Here is a 19456-nt window from a genome sequence, read left to right as displayed (position 1 = left end):
TTATTTCATGGCATGACTTGAAGAGTGGGGGAGCATGTTGATATGAATATTATCTTTAAGCTTTAGTTATATTTCTTCTGTATGGAGTGTTTCCAGCTAATAAATACTACATTTTTTTTCCTTTTTTTTCCTCAAAATACACCGCCATGCCAGGGAACGTGGAGACTTCCCTGAGTATCTGAGTAAGGCACTAGTACTTTGAGTGCTAGATTTGTTTTAGAACAGAGCCTTCCTCAGACATGTTCAGAACTAGAGCCACCTATTCTCACTGTAAATTGTTCACTTAGCAGGGCATAGTATTAATTGATTAATCATAATTAGGGTTTGAGAGGTTTTATCTTACAACCTAAGGTTTAAAAAAATTTCGATCCCTGGAGAACGTTTTCTTCTTTTTCTTCATTGTATTTAGTACATTTTATAATTTTTCATTCTCAATTATTCTATTGTACTTTATGTGGCCAAGCAAAAAAAGAGGGAATAGAGTACTTGCAGAATAGCAAAACATACCAGTGTTGACAAATGAAGAAATAATTACATGCTGATTGAAATTCCAGATGCAGTAATAAAACTGTCATCCTCTCTCTTATTTTGTAAACCATTAGATCTTAGACTAACCAGAGTTTGGATTTTTTATACTGATAATATGAGCAATTTTCTTACAGTTTGAGTTCTGACTTTATACCATTATTTAATTGTCATGTTAATTTGTTTTCAGTTCTTGTTAGTTTTTATATTTTTACTAATATAAATTCCTGGAACTTCCAAGCTTTTTAGAATGAGGTCTGCTGTCATTGCTAAGGATGTACTCAAAATCTGATTTTTGTTTTCTTATGAAGATTACTCATTCTGAAAAATCTTCAGCAGCAAGTTTGTGGAAGTGGTTTAGATTGAATTTTAGTGTATAGTAATAATAGCAGTCAGGAGAGCTCTTCAGTGCCTTTTTTTTACATTTTACAACTTTTAATTCACAGTTTCAAAGTAAGTTAAGAAATTTGGCATTCAATTCCCACTATCTTTGAGTAAGACATCGCAAGTATTTTCTCTTTAGTTTCTCCAAGAAGTTTGAGCAAATAATTTAAATTCCCCATGTAGAAGGGTTATTACAATCAAGGACTGCAAATTCTACAGGTTTTTCCATGCAGTTAAGAAAAGCTTGAAATGGAGTTTGAAAGATTTTTGGTGATGTATAAAAATTCCAAAGATCACTATGATAATATACTGGTTTTCCATAGAAAATTCTATACTGTCACAAGTACATTGTATTGCTTGTGGTTCTTAGAAATAATTTCATTATTTTAATTTTAAAGAAATAGCAAAACTGTTTTAGTTCTGGGTTAATGTCAGTAGCAAGGAGAGAAAATGTTTTCTCTAGTTGATTATATTGTTATAGCTGCTAATAGCTCCTTTCTTATTTTCAGGTATTAATTCCTGTGCATCATCCCCCTGTAGCCACCTCTGCTTACTTTCTTCATCTGGACCACTTTTTTTTTCTTGTGCTTGCCCTTCAGGATGGATCCTTTCTCCTGATAACAGGAACTGCATGAGAGGTAGGGCAGTATTAATGAGATGATAAAAAAGACCTGATATTGTCAAATCCATCCCTTTCCCAGGCAAAATGCATGCTTCTGTGGGCTGCTGCTCATGAAATCAGTTTGGGCCACTACAGACAGACTTCATTTAGGACACATGGAATATACTTGGCCTAATGGTTTGGAGATAGTTTTGGGAAAGGACTGAATGAGAGATTCAGATTCTTCATTGGGGGAAAATGGGTGAAATTAGTTTTCTTACAAACTTTTTAAAGAAGCCACACTTTAAAGTTTCTCACCATGTGGAATGTTTGGCTGTTGAAATACAAATCAAAGGAGCTTAGTGTCAGTTAAAAATAAAAACATACTGTGGCAGGTCGTTGTGTACATTGTAAGTATTCAGCTTGGAAACATGGGTTGTAACTGTAAGAGTGTCAGGATGTAGGACTGAAAGGGACTTCCTTGGTCACTGAAGTTGGTTTCTTTGTTGCCCCTGACTGTGAATCATATGTTGCCTTTCACTAGTCAAGCTCCAGTTTTAGATTAACCTTGGTTCTTCGCCCTAAAATTCACTGAACCTCACAATTTCCTGCTTGATACTTAGCAATGTGCTCTTTAAAAGGCTGTATTGCATTCACAGTTTTCTTAGTCAGCAGCAAGGGAATTACCAATTTATATAATTTGAAATGAAGTGTGAATTTATTTAATCTGTTACAAAAAAGAGGGATTCTTTTAGAAATCTGCACTTTTTTGATTATGTGCAGGCTTATAGAGGGATCATGATAAAAAAAATGAAACATGACAGTGATGAAGCACATGTGCATGTAGAGGTTGACCCAATTCTGCCACTGAATTCAGCTATTGACATTTCTTATCTCTGTTTTTCACGTTTCAAATTTCTCTGTGTCTGATTAGGTACAAGTGTGGGCCTTTTGCTGGCATAAGTGTTCTGTAAGAGAGAAACAGCAGTATCTTTCTGTGAAGCACAATTCTTTTAAACTATATGGGCTTATTTTTTTTCTATTTAGATTTAATTTATACAGTTAAAACAGTATGTAGAAAATAGCTATCGATTTGGGTAATTTAAAAAAATGTATTTGATGAAGGTCAGCACACCAGAAAAAGTTTTAAAAAATATACCAATTCTTTTAATTGTAAAGTATTTTAATAATTGCTAATGATTAATGTCCCTGCCAATGGCAGAAGGGTTTGAACTAAATGATTTTAAAATCCCTTCCAACTCAGGCTATTTTATGATAATATTACACACAAATGGATATTTGTAATTTCTTTACTAATATTTACTGTTATCCTTGCTGTCATTGTTTACTGTAATAGGTCAGCACAATCTTTCACTGCAGATGTTTGATTGCCCAGTGTCTCTACAAAGAGTGATATTGCTGGTCTCTGCTTATTTTGCACATTAAATAGTACCAACTTCATTGATTCCAGGATTGCACCATTTTTAGCTTTATATAAGATGAAGAAAACTTGCCTTTGTACTTACTTTATTTTAAACTACATTTTGGGTTGATATAAAAGATGGTAGCAAGCTGGCTTGGAAACAATGGAATTTTTGTATATTAAAATATTGTATTAACATGGTACATGTGCATATTTAATATAACAATACACAAATATTATGTGAACTATAATTTTTCTTGCAAATTCTATTAAGTTTAAGAATTGCAGAAGTTATTAATATATTAATATTAATACCAAGTTGATGAACCTACATCAGTTTTTATGTCTCTATAGCTCAGCAAATTTGCTCTGTTTTCTATCATAAGAATGAGGAATCATCAGATTGTATAGATTTGCATAGGTATAAAACTTGAAGCAGTAAATTAGATTTGACAAATACTTCACAAAGCCAGAGAGAAGTATGGAGAATAATTTTTGAGAGGTGCAGTGATGCTGTTTTATGGTTTTTCATGCTAGAATTTCTACTGAAAAATTTATATAAATGTGTTAAGCAGCCAGTAAAGAAAATAAAAATCAAACCATCCAACCAAGTCTTTGATCTATTATAAAAGAGGAAATGGGTTACTTCTACAGCAGCCCAGTTCCCTGTTAAGTGGTAGTTTGTGCCTATGGGAAGAAGAGGCTAGGATTTGTTCTCCAAATACCAAAGCTAAAGGAAGAGTGGAGGGAATCTGTGTTCAGGAGATTCTCTTCCCCTAGTCCCTAGCAGATGAGAAATGCAGTTTCTGACTCTCACTCGGCAGCTCTCTGATGCATTTTCTCAGATCACATGATGCATTGCCCTTTGTTAGTAAGATTTAAGCATAAAGGTACAAATTTACCCAAAGGAAAATATACCATAATGAGTATGTCTGTTCCCTTAGGGATAAACCAAGAAAATAGTACTGCATTTATATTTCATAATAATGATCAACAGTTGCCACTGTGATGTTGTTCCGTGCTTGTGGGTCCTGCTTAATATGCATTAGAACCTACCACAGGCAGATCCTGCAGAATCCTCAGAGCTTTGGCTGATTCTTCTTCTCAGAAATTTGAAAAAGCAGCTTAGAGCAGCTGCACAAATGTCCTTCTTTTGTCTGACAGTGAGTGATCCTGCCTTATTTACTTCCTTCTGCTCAGAATTTGCATTATGATTACACAATGCTGAAACTTAAAATGTTACAGCAGTTTAAGTAGCTGATAACCTTGTTCCTAGTGAGGGAACAAGGTAAGTGGTTTCAAAACATCACTGGTAATATTGAGCCATTCTTAGCATCAGGGAACTTTTCAGTGGGAGGGGGAAAGCATATCATAATGCCCTTTTCTTGACCAGGAGCAACTCTGAATTACTCTTTAACTGTTTTCACAGTTGAACACCCTTTCCTTATTGCTGTAAGAGATAATATAATTTATGGAATTTCTCTGAACCCTGAGGAGAAGACAAATGATGCTATGGTTCCAATAGCAGGAGTTCAAAATGGCGTTGATGTTGACTTTGATGACTCTGAACAGATGATTTATTGGGTTGAAAATCCAGTAAGTTAGTATTTGTTTTCAAAATATGCACTAAATTAAAACCTTTTTTTATTTTTGAAAAGTGTTTTGGACTGAAATATGTTAGCATGTTTTTTGTTGGTGTGGTGGGTTTTTTGTTTGTCTGATTTTTTTTTTTTAAGTTTTTCTTACTTGCTTGGTTGTTTTCCTAGGACAAGCAAAGAAGCTTTGTCCCTTTCCCTCTTGGAAACTTAAAACCAATTCTTTTTGTCAAGAAAAGCAATAATTAGGTATTGGAGAAGTATGATAAGGATATTTCTGTAATTATGTTTGAACAGAATTCACACAAACTCGTTATGTTTCATCCACACAAGATTTTTGTTTTTTTCCCCAACCTGCTTTCTTTGCATTTTGCAGCTCTGAAGTAAATACAGTTTTAAAAATAACTAATTTTAAAGTGTATTCTATGCCACTAATAAAGAAATTACAATTTGTTTAATTATTTGTTCTTTTAAAGTTAGAATGTTTAGTTCAATGAAGTACTTAAATAGACCTATTTAAGCAAATCTTTGCCTGAGAAACTACTTAAGTACTTACGAATGTGTTTCATCCTCCCTGCAGTCTGAAAAACTACTCTTTACAGATGTCAGCCAGCAGATACAGCTGACATATACAATAGTGTAGGAGGTCCAGAGCTGATAGATACATTAACAGCAAGTTAAATCCTGGGAAGTGGAATGGCGGGTGCCTTTGCAGACCAAGTGTTAGGTGTTATGTCTGCTTTAGGATGTTCTTGACAAAGCCTGAGAAATGTGTCTGGGCTGTGCCCCCCAGCTGTATCCCTGACCTGTAGGCTTCAGGCTTCTGGCTTCTGTTGCTCCCAAACAGAGCTGAGACACCTGTGTCAGTCATGGGTCACCCTCTGCCAAAAAGATACTTCTCTAGTTTCTGTGCTCCATTTTATGTTCCTGGGTCTGCCCTATCTCTAACTCTGCCTTCTTCCTCCTAGAATTGGGATAGCATGAGAAAAGATTGCAGTATAAACGAAGTGCTAGTGCAGTTGGAATAGAGGACTGTTTTCTGCTCTTGACATTTTTTTAACTTTTTTTTTTTTTTTTTTCCCCTAAGGGTGAAATTCACAGAGTGAGGTCAGATGGAGCCAACAGGACAGTTTTTGCTCCAGCAGCTGTTATTGGTGCTCCTGTTGGTCTGGCACTAGACTGGATATCTGCAAACCTGTATTACAGTAACCCAGGGACACAGTCAATTGAGGTAGTTATTTAACAGGGACAATTGGAAAATAAGAGTCTAGACTTTTCACTGCTACGTATACAGATTGAAATTAATAATATTTATTTCATTAAAAACTTCAACTAGATTTATTTTATAGTGTAATCTGTTTGTAGAAAAATACTTTACAAACTTGAACAGAAACTTAAATTTAAACATAGTCAAAAAGATTGAAAGCAGTATATTCTGGACACTTTATTTGTGCATAGATCTAGCCTGCAAACTTTATTTACATATAAATCTCTCTTTTTCTCCCTACGTGTTAGGCTTCTGGTGTTTAACACCCAGCATCTATGATTACTAGAGTTACTGCTGTTACTATCCTTACTTCAAACAATGATCCCAATGCAATGCCTCTGATAGTAAAGGAATACTGCCATTGAACGCAGTAAGATCCATTCCCAAATGCTTTGATAACATACCATGTAGCTTCCTAGAGACAAGCATTCTCATGGTATGTGAAGGATAAAATTGTCATTCAGAGTAGGGAAATGGAGGATAAGTAATATATAATACAGTAATGACTGTGAATAAACTCAGTAATTAGTGCTCTTGTTCCAAGATATAAATGCCTACTATTAAATTAAAAGGCAATTTGAGCAAATGAAATGGGATACTTCTTAAATCAGAATTTCATCAACCCATTCAGGCCTTGAAGATATTATGGAAACTGAAAGATGAACTGTTTCTATACCTAGGATCCTCCCTTGTTATCAAAGGCAGGTCCTCAGCTGCAAACAGCTTCTTCAAGGGTTCGTGATAGAAAAGGGATGTGATTAGAGCACAGAACAATGTGCTTTTGCTTCATGGTATTCGAGAAAATCTTCTGAAATTTCAACTCTGTGATGATTTAGGCTTCATTCCTGTAATTTGAAGATGTATTCTAAGTTCTATTATTGTATGGTCTGATAAGTTCAATGTTTGCATAGGTCCTGAAGCTGAATGGTGACATAATGTACAGGAAAACACTGATTACCAATGATGGCACCTCTCTGGGAGCTGGCACACCAATTGGCTTGGCAGTTGATCCAGCAAGAGGGTAAATTTCCAAAACTGCTATTGTATTTGCTCATGAGTGTATTCTCCATATTTTTCTTGTTTTTTAGGGTTTTCAGGTTTCATCCTGGATTTGACATGGTTTTGTTTGTTTCATATTTGTGCAGAATTTATTTACTCTTTTTAAGCTGTAAAAAATAAGTGCATAGCTTCCTAAATTATTACATAGATGTTCATCCTCTTTAATTTAATATGCTTGTATAGTACCATTTTTTAATTTAAAAATCTCAGAATATTATGATTGTGAAAAAATCCCTGAAAAATGGGAACCAAGAATAAAGAGTACTCCAAAGCCTTTCTGTAAAATATCTTGTGATGTCTGACTTGAGCCTAGTAGACAGACATATTATATGAGAAAATTGTCATGTCAAAAAGCATAACACTAAATATAATTTTGCTGCTTTTTCCCAAAAAGAATGAATTGCCTTTTTCTGTTTCATCTATATTTTTTCTGATTCTGTAGTTTTAATTGATAATTGAAACCAAACTCACTCTGAAATGTTGCAGCCATCTGTGAAACAGAATTATTATTTTTCTCCTTTTATGCTATTGTCATAATACTCTAGTGTATTTACCTGCTGATAGTATGGTGGGATGAAATAGGTGAGGTTATGGATTTCTAAAAATTTCTAAAGAGGCATTCCTCTCTTTCAAGAGAAGCAGGTGTTTCTCTTTGTTGAGAGAGCCTACATTCTTCTCTTTCTCAAATAAGCTTGTTTTCATTGTGGTTTGATTCAACATGAACTCTGTTCAGCATGTGCTGAAGTATTAGACTGACAGAGGAATTGGTTTTAATCATATGCTCAAGCAACTCTGGTCCACTGATTTCTTTTGCCAGTTTTGCTAACAGATCTGAAAATGTCTGTTATAGGAAGTTGTACTGGACAGACCAGGGAACTGACAGTGGAGTCCCAGCAAAGATTGCCAGTGCAAACATGGATGGCTCAGGCATACAAACTCTCTTCACTGGCAACCTGGACCATGTAGAATTCCTTACCATTGACATTAAGGAACAAAAGTTGTACTGGGCTGTTACAAGTACAGGAATGGTAGGAGATGCTTTTTAATAATTGCTTCTTTACCTGTCTCTGCATCTATGGTTCGCATGAGTGATTCAGTTACTTCAGCTTTCTCTTATAAGTGGGAGTTGCAGGACCAAGTGAAATCTGGATAGCTCAAAAGTACAACATCAGAAATCATATACTGCCTGCCTTTTCTTCCTACCTTGTACCTAAAGATTTCATGCACAAAAGAGATTTTAGTATCATGCATTGCATTTTAGTTTTATGTTATAACACTGAACTGTTGCTATAGGAAATATAATCTTCATCTTTAAAATTATTTCTTAGATTGAGAGAGGCAATATGGATGGTACAAATCGTGTGACTCTGGTGGTTCATCTTTCTCATCCCTGGGGAGTTGCTGTGTACGGTACCTTTCTGTACTATACTGATCGAGATTATGAAGTAATTGAACGAGTTGACAAGGCCACTGGTGCAAACAAAGTAGTACTGAGAGATAATGTCCCAAGACTGAAGAGCCTGCGTGTGTATTACAGAGACAGTGAGTATTTGCTAGAGAGATGTTTCAGGATATTCAACTTGCAAAAACTCAAACTTTCCTTAAAGACAGAATGGTTGCTCTTTCAAAGGATACACTTTGATTTGGCTTACAGGAAAAGTGTCAAAAGCATTTTGCCTGGTTTTGGTAAAGACATGCTTCACCATCTAGTTAAGGCATCCATTGGCTCATGTAGTTTTACTAAAGTCATGTTGACAAAGAAATTTTGTTACTTTAGCTTCTAATTTGTTTTATCTGATTGTTGGCCCCATTGATTTTAGATGACAAGAGACCAGTAAACTCATTGCTATCACATCTGTGCTAAAATTTATTCTGATTAAGATTTTTTTTTTGACAGCTGATTGTTAATACTATATAAGTGTATGTATTTGAGTGTATATCCACGGGCATTTGTAATGATACAGCTGAGATTTTTGTTTTGCCATGTATGTCTTTTGCAGATTCTGCTGGTTCCACAAATGGCTGCAGTAATAATATTGGAGTTTGCCAGCAGCTTTGCCTGCCTGTACCTGGTGGATTATTCACCTGTGCCTGTGCTACTGGCTTTCAGCTAAATCCTGACAACAGAACCTGTTCCCCATACAGTTCATTTGTAGTTGTTTCTATGCTCTCTGCAATTAAAGGATTTAGTTTAGAGACATCAGATCACTCTGAAGCCATGGTACCACTGGCAGGAAGAGGTATGTGAATATTATAATAGGAAAAAATCTTGTCATGCCTAGTATTTTGGCATTTCTTTCTAGCACAGCACATATTTTAAATAATTTTGTTTATATAAAAATCATTAATTAATACTTTTCAAAATATTTCAGGACGAAATGCACTTCATGTGGATGTTCACATGCCTTCTGGTTTCATTTACTGGTGTGACTTCAGTAGCACAGTTTCTTCTCAGAATGCAATACGTAAAATTAAACCTGATGGTTCTTATTTTAGAAATGTTGTTACAAATGGAATAGGACGAAATGGGATCCGTGGCATTGCAATTGACTGGGTAGCAGGTAAGCACAGCTGAATTTAGGAGAATGTTATTATTTACATATTATAAAATTTTTAGACTAACATAAGCAGATTCTAATGGAACTATTTTGAATGGAAGTACTATGGTTCAATTTGTGGTTTAATGGACTGATTTTAAAAAAAGAGGAAGTAAATGGCTCTTATGTTTATGTGTATGTATATATATATGTAAATGTGTAGTTTGTCAGAGCAGATGTATAAAGCCTTTTCCCTCCTGGTGCTTTAGTATTTCTTAGGCCTCTGTTCTTGTTTGTACATAGCTGTGAACTACCATTGTGAAAACATGTACCAAAGAAGAATGCACAAAACCTCTGTTATGACATTGTAAATAAGAAAAGACTTTTTATCTACCCTCAGATTGCTGTGTACACATACGTTATAATGAAAAGTAAAAAAAGCAGAAGAAATTTTTATCTTTGAACTATAATTTCCACATGTGCACTTCCTGTTCCTATTTAAACATATTAAGGATTAATTAAAATATTAACTCTTCAGAAAGTATTAATCAACAATTGCCATTAATAATTTAGTTTTGTATATATATGTACTGTATATATGTTTTGCAAAAGTTCTTCAGTTGATTGATAGGCTTGTTGGGATGTGTTTTAGGATAATCATCTGCTGTAAACACTCAATTTAGTTCCTGTGTACAGTCTTGTGCCATAACATGGATTACATAGTTGTGTGTTTTAAAAGGCAACTGTACTACTGATACCTATGACCATCCATGAGAATTTAGAGATTAATTGACTACTGTCAGTTTGGCTGTCTTCTTTCTAATTCATCAGATGGTAGACAAATACTTTATGCTTCCAACTACTAACATATTTATGATGGCTGTTCATTTTGTGGTTTGGTATTTTAGCAACTTGTGTTTCTCAGGTATTGGTGCTAATATTAACTTTCTCTTTTGCTTTTCTGATTTTTTTGTTTTTTGTTTTTTTTGTATACAGGAAATCTCTATTTTACAAATGCCTTCCTGACAGAGACTTTTATAGAAGTTTTGCGTTTAAACACAACTTATCGCCGTGTGCTTCTGAAAACTACCATAGACATGCCAAGACACATAGTAGTTGACCCAAAAAACAGATATCTCTTCTGGGCAGATTATGGGCAAAATCCGAAGATCGAACGCGCTTTTCTTGACTGCACCAACAGAACAGTTCTTGTGTCTGAGGGCATTGTCACACCTCGTGGGTTAGCCATAGATCACAGCAATGGTTACATTTACTGGGTGGATGATTCCTTAGATATGATTGCAAGAATTCAGCCTGATGGTGGTGATGTTGAAATAGTACGTTATGGCAGTCGCTATCCAACTCCGTATGGTATCACTATCTTCGGCAACTCCATGATCTGGGTGGATCGAAACCTGAAAAAAATCTTTCAAGCCAGCAAGCAGCCAGGCAATACTGATCAGCCAACAGTAATAAGAGATAACATTAATTGGCTAAGGGATGTTACAATTTACAACAGTAATTTTCAGTCACGTTCTCCCCTTGATGTCAACAGCAATCCTTGTTTGGACAACAATGGAGGTTGTTCTCACCTCTGTTTTGCCCTCCCTGACATTCAGACACCGAAATGTGGTTGTGCCTTTGGAACACTAGGCAGTGATGGCAAGAGATGTTCCATTTCAACAGATGATTACCTGATTTTTGCTCTTGAAAATGCCCTCAGAAGTATCCACCTAGATCCTGAAAACCACAGTCCTCCCTTCCGCACAGTCAGTGTGTTAAGAACTGCTGTGGCCCTGGATTTTGACAGCATAAACAACCGAATATATTTTACACAAAGTTATCCTTCAGGAACAGGAAGAATCAGTTATGTTAGTATTTACTCAGGAATTAGCTCTCCAACTGTAGTTGCATCTGGTAAGTGCACTGAAATATGGTACAAAGTAATCAGAGATTAAAAAAAAAAATTACCTGCAGCACCTACCACTAGCTCAACAGGTATTTTTATGCCAAGGGTCAAGGTCAACCACTTAGTTAAGATACCTAGTAAAATGCTCTTTTTTCTTTCTCATTTTTTCATTTTCTGGGATTCTTATTTCAACTTAATCCCAATGAAATGGAAATATAAAACTGGATAGTTATTATTTTGTATATAAAATGATACATAATAAATTAAAATTATATGTGATAAATTAATATAATGGAGTGAGGGAGGATTCCTGCTACTTGAAGAATAGCAACCAGAACTTAAATCTATGTGAGAGAAAGGTCTTTGTAGCACTATTGTATACCTAGACCTGCCTGATTCCCAAGTACTAATAGTCTAGGTTTTTAAATGGACAGATTTGCACTGGTACCAATGGCATTTCAAAGTCTTTGGTGTAGCCAAATTGTAATAGATGAAGAGTGCTGAAGTATCTCAGGAAACCGTGCTGAGCTTGCATGTGTTTGCTTGCATGTGCCTAAGACCTGGGGACTCCGGATGGCATAGCCTTTGACTGGATCAACAACAGAATTTACTACAGTGACTACCTCAATCAGACCATCAGCTCAATGGCTGAAGATGGATCAAACCGCACAGTGATCGCCCGGGTGCCACGGCCGAGAGCCATTGTATTAGATCCCTGCAGAGGGTAGGTGTTGCACTGTGTTTTGACTGCAGGTGAAACTACAATTTAGACTTTGACAAAGACTGCCAGAGACTTCTATAACCCTAACCCTTTTGCTGTTGTATTCCTTGAATGCTTCAGAAGAATTCTTGTTTCAGTATCAGAACATTTCCTGAGATGATGGGGCATTACTGTATGATAGTGTGCTTTTAATTTCATTGCCGTGATATAATTAAAAGGAAGAGATTAACTGACTTCACTGGATTCACATAGGAGCTGGAAAAAATTTTCTCAAGTTCACTGCAGTGGACCCCAGTGATCGCTCTAAAAGACTCCCTTGTCAGTGTGAGCCAAAATAGAGGAAGAAGATCTTTTCCTGTAGTTTTGCAATGCACACTTCAGTGAGGGACATGAGGGTGGAAATACCAGCAAAAGCAGAGTTTGTGAGTTTTGTTTTATGAAAATATAATTATGTTATTGACAGGTATATGTACTGGACTGACTGGAGTTCAAATGCAAAGATTGAACGAGCTACACTTGGAGGAAACTTCAGAACACCCATTGTGAGCACAAACTTGGTATGGCCAAATGGACTCACCCTGGACTATGAAGAACAGCAGCTGTACTGGGCCGATGCAAATCTGTATGTATTGATAACACATTTGTTGGTTTACATTTAGTTAATATTTTAATAGCTCTATTTATTTTTCCTCATTTCTTGGCTGGTTTTCAGCATTTCAGTTGGATTTGGTACTTGACATTATAGAATGAGTTACTTAATAGAAATGCAATCTCAAATTTTAATGTTGAAACTAGTGTGCAATAAGAAGTTATATTCTGTCACAGTGTAGATTTTGTTCTGTCCCTTATACACTTGTACCCACTGTCAGCTTGCCTTACATGCAGTTCAGGACTTTCATAAGTGTCTTCTCCAACAAATACAATCACAGTACACATTTTACAGTAATCATTGCTCATGGTTCATGTCTATCACCTGTGGAATTTGGTCTGATATTCTTGCTGTTGCCTACCAGACAGAGTTCTACCCTTGAATTTATGCCACAGAATTTCCATCAGCAGGAAAGTTTTAAAAAATTGTTTCATTTTCTAAGCATTCAAATTTACCCATGGTCTCCGAGAAACCACTACAGCAATCAGACATTTCCCTTCTGATTCCTTCAGCATAGAAGTTATTTTTCAGACTTTTTTGTTGTATCAAAAGAGTTTTCTCTGTCGTGTAATAAATCCTGTGGCCTGTGTCTCTATGGATTCTTCTGGGAAGAAGGTGGCTGTTTGGATTTATCTGCATGCAGGAGGGCAAGGCACTTGGAATGTCTATTTCAAGAGGAATTCAGGATGTCAAATGGAACAGACACTTTTCTGTTTCAAACTCTAGTTAATGGAGTTGGGGGAGCATAGCAGCACCTGAGATATTGGTGAACACTACTGAAATGCTGGATGTTAGTTGCCAGACTAATTAGGGCATAGTTTTATGCATAAGTTAAAAGACTTCTTTAAGATGTAATAATTTCTTTGTTATTGTAGGCAGAAGATTGAGAGATGCACTCTCACTGGTACAAATCGTGAGGTGATTGTTAGCACTGCTCTGCATCCATTTGCAATGACAGTGTTCGATCAGCACATATATTGGACAGACTGGAACACACGAAGCATTTATAGAGCTAATAAGTATGATGGTTCAGATCAGATTGTGATGATCATGAATCTTCCACAAAGACCAATGGATATTCATGTCTGGGCAAAAAGTAAGCAGCAGCAGTGTGTGAACCCTTGCAACCAGTTCAATGGTGGCTGCAGTCACATCTGTGCACCAGGTAAACTGTTATACTTGATGACTGCAAGCAATTACTCTTGCCTGTATTAGAGTTTACACTATTACAATTCTAGTCACATAGGACAGCTGAAATATTTCTTAGTGTTCACAAATATTTAATATCTATTTTATTTATAAATGCAATCAAAATAATTGCCATTTAAGATCATGGTACTCCACCAACACACCTAGGGGTTGTGTCTGAGAATCCTCACAGGTGAAAATTATGGGTTTCTCTAACTTAAACCAAAGCATTGTTTTCTGGGGTTTAAACCTTCCTTGGATGAGACATAAAGTGTGTGCTGCAGGATATGCTTACCTTAAGAGTACATGGTCTTACTGATCAGATGATTCCTACAAGACATTCTAAAAATCTATGTTCACTATTTCTTTACATAAATGTTACAGAGCTGTTTCATGTGTTGTAGATTTTTCAAAGTTATGATCTTTGACTTTGCAAAAGTCATTCAGTGCCTGTTTTCTTTTGTAGCATATTAAATACCATTAAAGATCTATCTTGCCTGAAAACAGCTCAAACTTCTCATTAATTTTGAGAAGAGCAGTTTGTCTATTGCAAGAAATTTTGAACACTTGTTTGGATTTTGAGGGATATAGTCTCTGTGGATATAGCTGTGATACTTGAAAGCATCACATGGCATCTTGCTGCCAAAAAGGCATTTGGACAGCAAGCAACTACTGAGATACTCCAAATTCTGATCTCAGTTCCTCTAAGGAAACCTGAAATAACTTTTGTGGGTTTCAATATGCTTAACTGACATAACAATCTGGCTTCACCACACTACTATCTAAGTAAATTGATCATATAGGAATTATGAAAATTTCTTTGCCTTTTCCAGTGTTACAACTGCAAACACTTTCATGGAAACCTATATAAAACATTAATGTTAAATTTGTTTCCTTTTTGTTGTGTCCTATTTTTATTTTTTAAATTAAATTTCAAACATAAATTTAGGTCCAGCTGGTGCAGAATGTCAGTGCCCCTCTGAAGGTCGCTGGTATTTAGCTAATAACAACAAGCACTGTATTGTGGATAATGGTACCAGGTGTGATACTGGTTTCTTCACATGCCTTAATGGACATTGTATCTCTGAGCGGTGGAAGTGTGACAATGACAATGATTGTGGCGATGGCAGTGATGAGTTGGAAAGTGTGTGTGGTAAGCATTTAAAATAACTGCTCTAGAAAATACACTCTGTCTTGCCTGTTCTGTAGTCTCTGTCACTTTATGATCATGGATCTTGTGCCTGTAGTTTAGAAACAATCCCTTGCTTGCTCACAGTTTTGAGGTCTGAAAGACTAGTGGTTTGCTTTAGAATCCAGAAGCACTGTAGTATTGAATTTTTGTCATGTATAGCCAATTTCTAATTTTTTAATTTAAATATGTATTTTACTTTTCATGCAGTCCGTTTTGCAGCTGTGTTTGCCCTGGCAGGTAAAAATATTGTGATTTTACTTGTTACTTTGTCAGAGAACTTAAGATTACATTTTACCTACTTTTCTTCTTTTTTATTTTGTGCAGCTTTCCATACTTGTCAGCCAACAGCTTTCACCTGTGGCAATGGGCGATGCGTACCCTATCATTACCGCTGTGATCACTACAATGACTGTGGAGATAACAGTGATGAGCTTGGCTGCTTGTTCCGAACCTGTGACTCCCACACAGAATTTACTTGCAATAATGGAAGGTGTATATCCCTTCAGTATGTCTGCAATGGAGTAAACAACTGTTATGACAATGGCACATCAGATGAGAGGAATTGTCGTAAGTTGAGCCTTAGTACATAGTGCCTATTTGTATCCGACTCTCTAGATGAAGAAAGAGGGAAATGTGGTTTTATGTGAAGAAATCTGGCAAAATCAACAAGAAGGATAAAAGTTTATAAAATTTGCATTACAGGTACTGTTTAGGGCTGTTTGAAGCAGATAGAGTTGCTAAATCGTGTTCTGAAACAACCTAAGATATTACATAATAAATATTGCTGTAAATAGTTTGTCTTGAAGCAACAAATGCTCATGCAGTATGTAATGTTACTTCTTGTGATTAATTCCATGCATTTCAAAACTATTGTTTTGGATAACTTGGATTCAGGGTTTATGTTTTTGCAGCATTAGCTGGAATTTGACAATGGCCTTTTATTTTCTGTCATGCTCTATTAATTATACTATATTTAATAATCAGGAGTGTATATTGTGATGCCATCATGGCACAGTTAAAAATTATATGCCTTATAAAAGTTAACAGTTATGTTTGTTTTCTTTATGATGTAAACTGTGATTAGTTCAATACTGGTTACTTTTCAGTTCAAGAAAATAACAGCATAACAGTGTTTAAAACATCTCTAAAGCACTTTTGCTTTTTCCCTCCTCCTTAAAGCGGAGCGTACGTGCCAGTCTGGTTTTACAAAATGTCAAAGCACAAATATTTGCATTCCTCGAACGTACTTGTGTGATGGTGATAATGACTGTGGAGATATGAGTGATGAGAGTCCTACTCACTGTGGTAAGTTTAGAGAGTTGAAGGGCCTTTGTTACTTTCTCATACTTCTGTAATTTATTCCACTGCTCTTTTCTTTTAATATAACTCCAACTATTCTCAAAACATCTACTTTTGTAATACTGAAGTTATATATGCATGAGCATTTGAGGATTGTTCCTTTTGCTTATTTTGGTCTGTATTTTTTATTGTTTTACAAGGTGTTTCGCACTTAAGTGTTATACAGAGTTGTCTTTTTCCATAATTTTAACATTAGATTATTCTTCCTTTGAACTGACTGAATTTTCCTATGGTCTCAAATTTCTTTCAGCTCTTTTATGTGCTTATGCTTTAGCATTTTATTCATTCTTTATTGTATCTTCCAGTTAGGATATAGAAGTGCCTAGTTTTGAATCAGCCTTAATTACAAACCACATTAACTTTGCTAGGACATTTTTATTAGGTAGAAGTTAGGTAGTACTTTTCCCATATGAAATACTATTGATCAATTTGTAAAACATAATGGATATTTTCAGGTTGTGATTTAGTTTTAATATTGCCTGAGTAGATTATTGTTGCTTTCACTATTTTTTCTAAAGATACATTCCTTGAACTAACTGCTACAGTTTTTCTAAAATATGAGTTCCATTTTTGTAGCCAAAATGTGGCCACTTTTATCTATGGACACCAATGTGTCAAGACTATGTGGCTATTGTGAGCCTTGTTCTGCTTGTCAAAGATGTGCTTTGTCCCTTCTACTGTTTACATCCTGCTAAATTATATAAATTGAGAAGTGGTGAAGGGCAAGGAAGAGGGGAAGAGAGAATGAGAGGTGAAAGAAACACTAAGATGTTAATGAGCAATAGTTAACTCTTTGATTTCCATCATTAAAGGCACAAGGAAGAGCAAGTTAAAAGGCCAGACTTAATCCTTCTGTTATTTTGAAACTATCAGAAGGTACAGGAAAGTATTGGTAACTACTGAAGAAATTGCCAAAACCCATTATACATGCCAGGTTCAAGGGGCTTGGCTAAAGTGCAGAGAGTACTTGCAGCATGCTGAGATGGATCTACTCAGTATTATGATTTGTTCTTCACTGCCAGCAAGGAAAGATTCCTACCAGCAAGTGACGAAAAATTGGTTGGAGGAAAATTTCCTACCATAAGATACTGCTTCCTTAGTGCACATTTTGATTTTCTGTAAAGCATGGAGTCTGTTATGTCTGATTTGAGCACTGGAGAAATGAGTACACCGGAATGTGGTCATTTTCCCATGCACAGATCTTGAGTATAAATGTAGAATATATGTACAGTTGCTGCATGCAATCCTATTTCCAGGACAAATTCTGTATAATTACTAGCTGATACGTATGCCCAGAGAGAAAATCAAGTAAAATCAAGTGCTTTTTTTTTTTTTTGTTTTTGTTTTTTTTTGGGTTTTTTTGCATACAAATATCAAGCTAGTTGTACAATGAACTCTTTCCAGAGAGCCTGGGTAAAAACATCCTTCCTAGCATAATTTTTTCTCTTTCTTTTTTGGGGACTATTTGGGGAATATTTTTTGCATAACATGGACTCAAAAGCATCTTTAAACAGTTGGAAAGGTAGCAGAAAAAAACAAAGTAATACATAGGTTTTTTTTTTCCAGTCTCTCTGACTTGCACAAATAGTGAGTTTCGTTGTACATCGGGACGTTGTATTCCTGCTCATTGGTACTGTGATCAAGGGATAGACTGTGCTGATGGCTCTGATGAACCTGCCTCTTGTGGTAAGTCTGTACTCAGAAGATACAACATGATGGGCTATGGCAAATCAGTAATTTGTCTTATAGGCAAAAGCTTTAATCCAGACTAGGTGGAAAATAATTATCTTCAGGATTTTATTCACTCTCTCTAATCTGAGTCACTGAGTAATTTGAGTTTTAAATATTTAAAGCTGTGTATGGAATATGAAGGTTTTAGTTGCAACAACTGATTGCTTGTAATGTGATTACTCTTAATATATAACCTTCTATCCTTATAAGACTATGATGGTAGTGAATCAAATGGCAAAAAAGAGCAAGCATTTTGGTATTGTTTTCCATGTAAAAGCTGATGTCATGCTGTACAGAAAGTGTGGATGCAGTATTACATTTGGGGAAAAAGGAAATGTGGGATGCAGAGGGGAACAGTGTTGACACAGTATATGGGTATCATAGTATTACAGTAAACAAATCCTGTATATACAATAGAAACTGTTGGGAATAAGCAGAGGACTAGGGTAGGAGGTGAAAAAAAGGACAGCAGTCTCCAGGGAAAAAGAAAAGGAGCTAACTGAAGTTGGTGACAATTGGTATTATAACATAGTTATTAATTTCACTGTAAAAGTAAGAATAAACCAAGGCAAGATTCTTGTGTGGTTTCAGCAGGGCTGGTAGTTCACTTTGCACATTTTTGAAGTTGCATCTTCAGCTTAAGAAAATGTTTTGCATCTTATACATCAACTGTTTTACAATTAAGCTTTAATTTTACATTTCACTGTCCTAAGCTTCTCCCTGAAATACTCACCACTAGATTTCATGGCAGTGCAGGTTAGTTTAACAAGCACAGTGATCGTGTTCATTTTTAAGTGCCCCAAATGCGGACTTGTTCAAATGACCAGTTCAGATGTGATGATGGCAGATGTATCCCAGCAACGTGGATCTGTGATGGTGATAATGACTGTGGGGATATGAGCGATGAGGATCAAAGACATAATTGTGGTACGTGGTTAATGCAAGTAGATACTCCACTTTGTCCTGCAAATATTTTTTAAAAATCAACCAACCCCCAAACTCTCACTCGTTGCCAATTTTTCTACCCCATAAAGATGCACATTAAGCATGAGGTACAATCTTCCTATGCCTTCATTTTCATTATATTGAATGGAAATTGAATATTTTACTGGTAAAAAAACCCCAACAAAACATTGTTCTAATTTTGCAATTATTCTTCTTTGAATTGTTGAGTTGAAATGGAGATATAATTAACCTGGGTTGTGTGTATGATCTGGGCACCTAGAGCAGCTTCAGTGGAGGTGCTCTCTAGTAGTCATGCACTGCATCTTGTGCATATTAATTACCACGTGTTTGTGGCTTAATATCTTTAAAAG

General features: G+C 35.8%; 1 protein-coding gene across 7 annotated transcripts in view; it reads left to right on the top strand.

Annotated features, from left to right (window-relative positions):
• LRP2 (LDL receptor related protein 2) overlaps nucleotides 1–19456 on the top strand; it is a 150908-nt gene that overhangs the window by 96745 nt on the left and 34707 nt on the right. For all 7 annotated transcript variants that reach the window (XM_085584371.1, XM_085584370.1, XM_085584369.1 and 4 more), the window contains 17 exons: nucleotides 1419–1547; nucleotides 4363–4529; nucleotides 5616–5759; nucleotides 6707–6816; nucleotides 7705–7882; nucleotides 8183–8396; nucleotides 8855–9094; nucleotides 9227–9415; nucleotides 10388–11308; nucleotides 11859–12024; nucleotides 12485–12643; nucleotides 13546–13835; nucleotides 14808–15011; nucleotides 15375–15617; nucleotides 16230–16355; nucleotides 17976–18095; nucleotides 18936–19067. In XM_085584371.1, coding sequence (XP_085440497.1) covers nucleotides 1419–1547; nucleotides 4363–4529; nucleotides 5616–5759; nucleotides 6707–6816; nucleotides 7705–7882; nucleotides 8183–8396; nucleotides 8855–9094; nucleotides 9227–9415; nucleotides 10388–11308; nucleotides 11859–12024; nucleotides 12485–12643; nucleotides 13546–13835; nucleotides 14808–15011; nucleotides 15375–15617; nucleotides 16230–16355; nucleotides 17976–18095; nucleotides 18936–19067 — 3732 coding nt within the window. The remainder of the gene's footprint in view (nucleotides 1–1418; nucleotides 1548–4362; nucleotides 4530–5615; nucleotides 5760–6706; nucleotides 6817–7704; nucleotides 7883–8182; nucleotides 8397–8854; nucleotides 9095–9226; nucleotides 9416–10387; nucleotides 11309–11858; nucleotides 12025–12484; nucleotides 12644–13545; nucleotides 13836–14807; nucleotides 15012–15374; nucleotides 15618–16229; nucleotides 16356–17975; nucleotides 18096–18935; nucleotides 19068–19456) is intronic.

This window comes from Lonchura striata, chromosome 7, assembly GCF_050655825.1.
Source record: "Lonchura striata isolate lonStrDom1 chromosome 7, ASM5065582v1, whole genome shotgun sequence".
NCBI classification, from domain to species: Eukaryota; Metazoa; Chordata; class Aves; order Passeriformes; family Estrildidae; genus Lonchura; species Lonchura striata.
The sequence above is the reverse complement of the archived record's forward strand: the minus strand, read 5'-3'. Positions and strand labels throughout refer to the sequence as shown.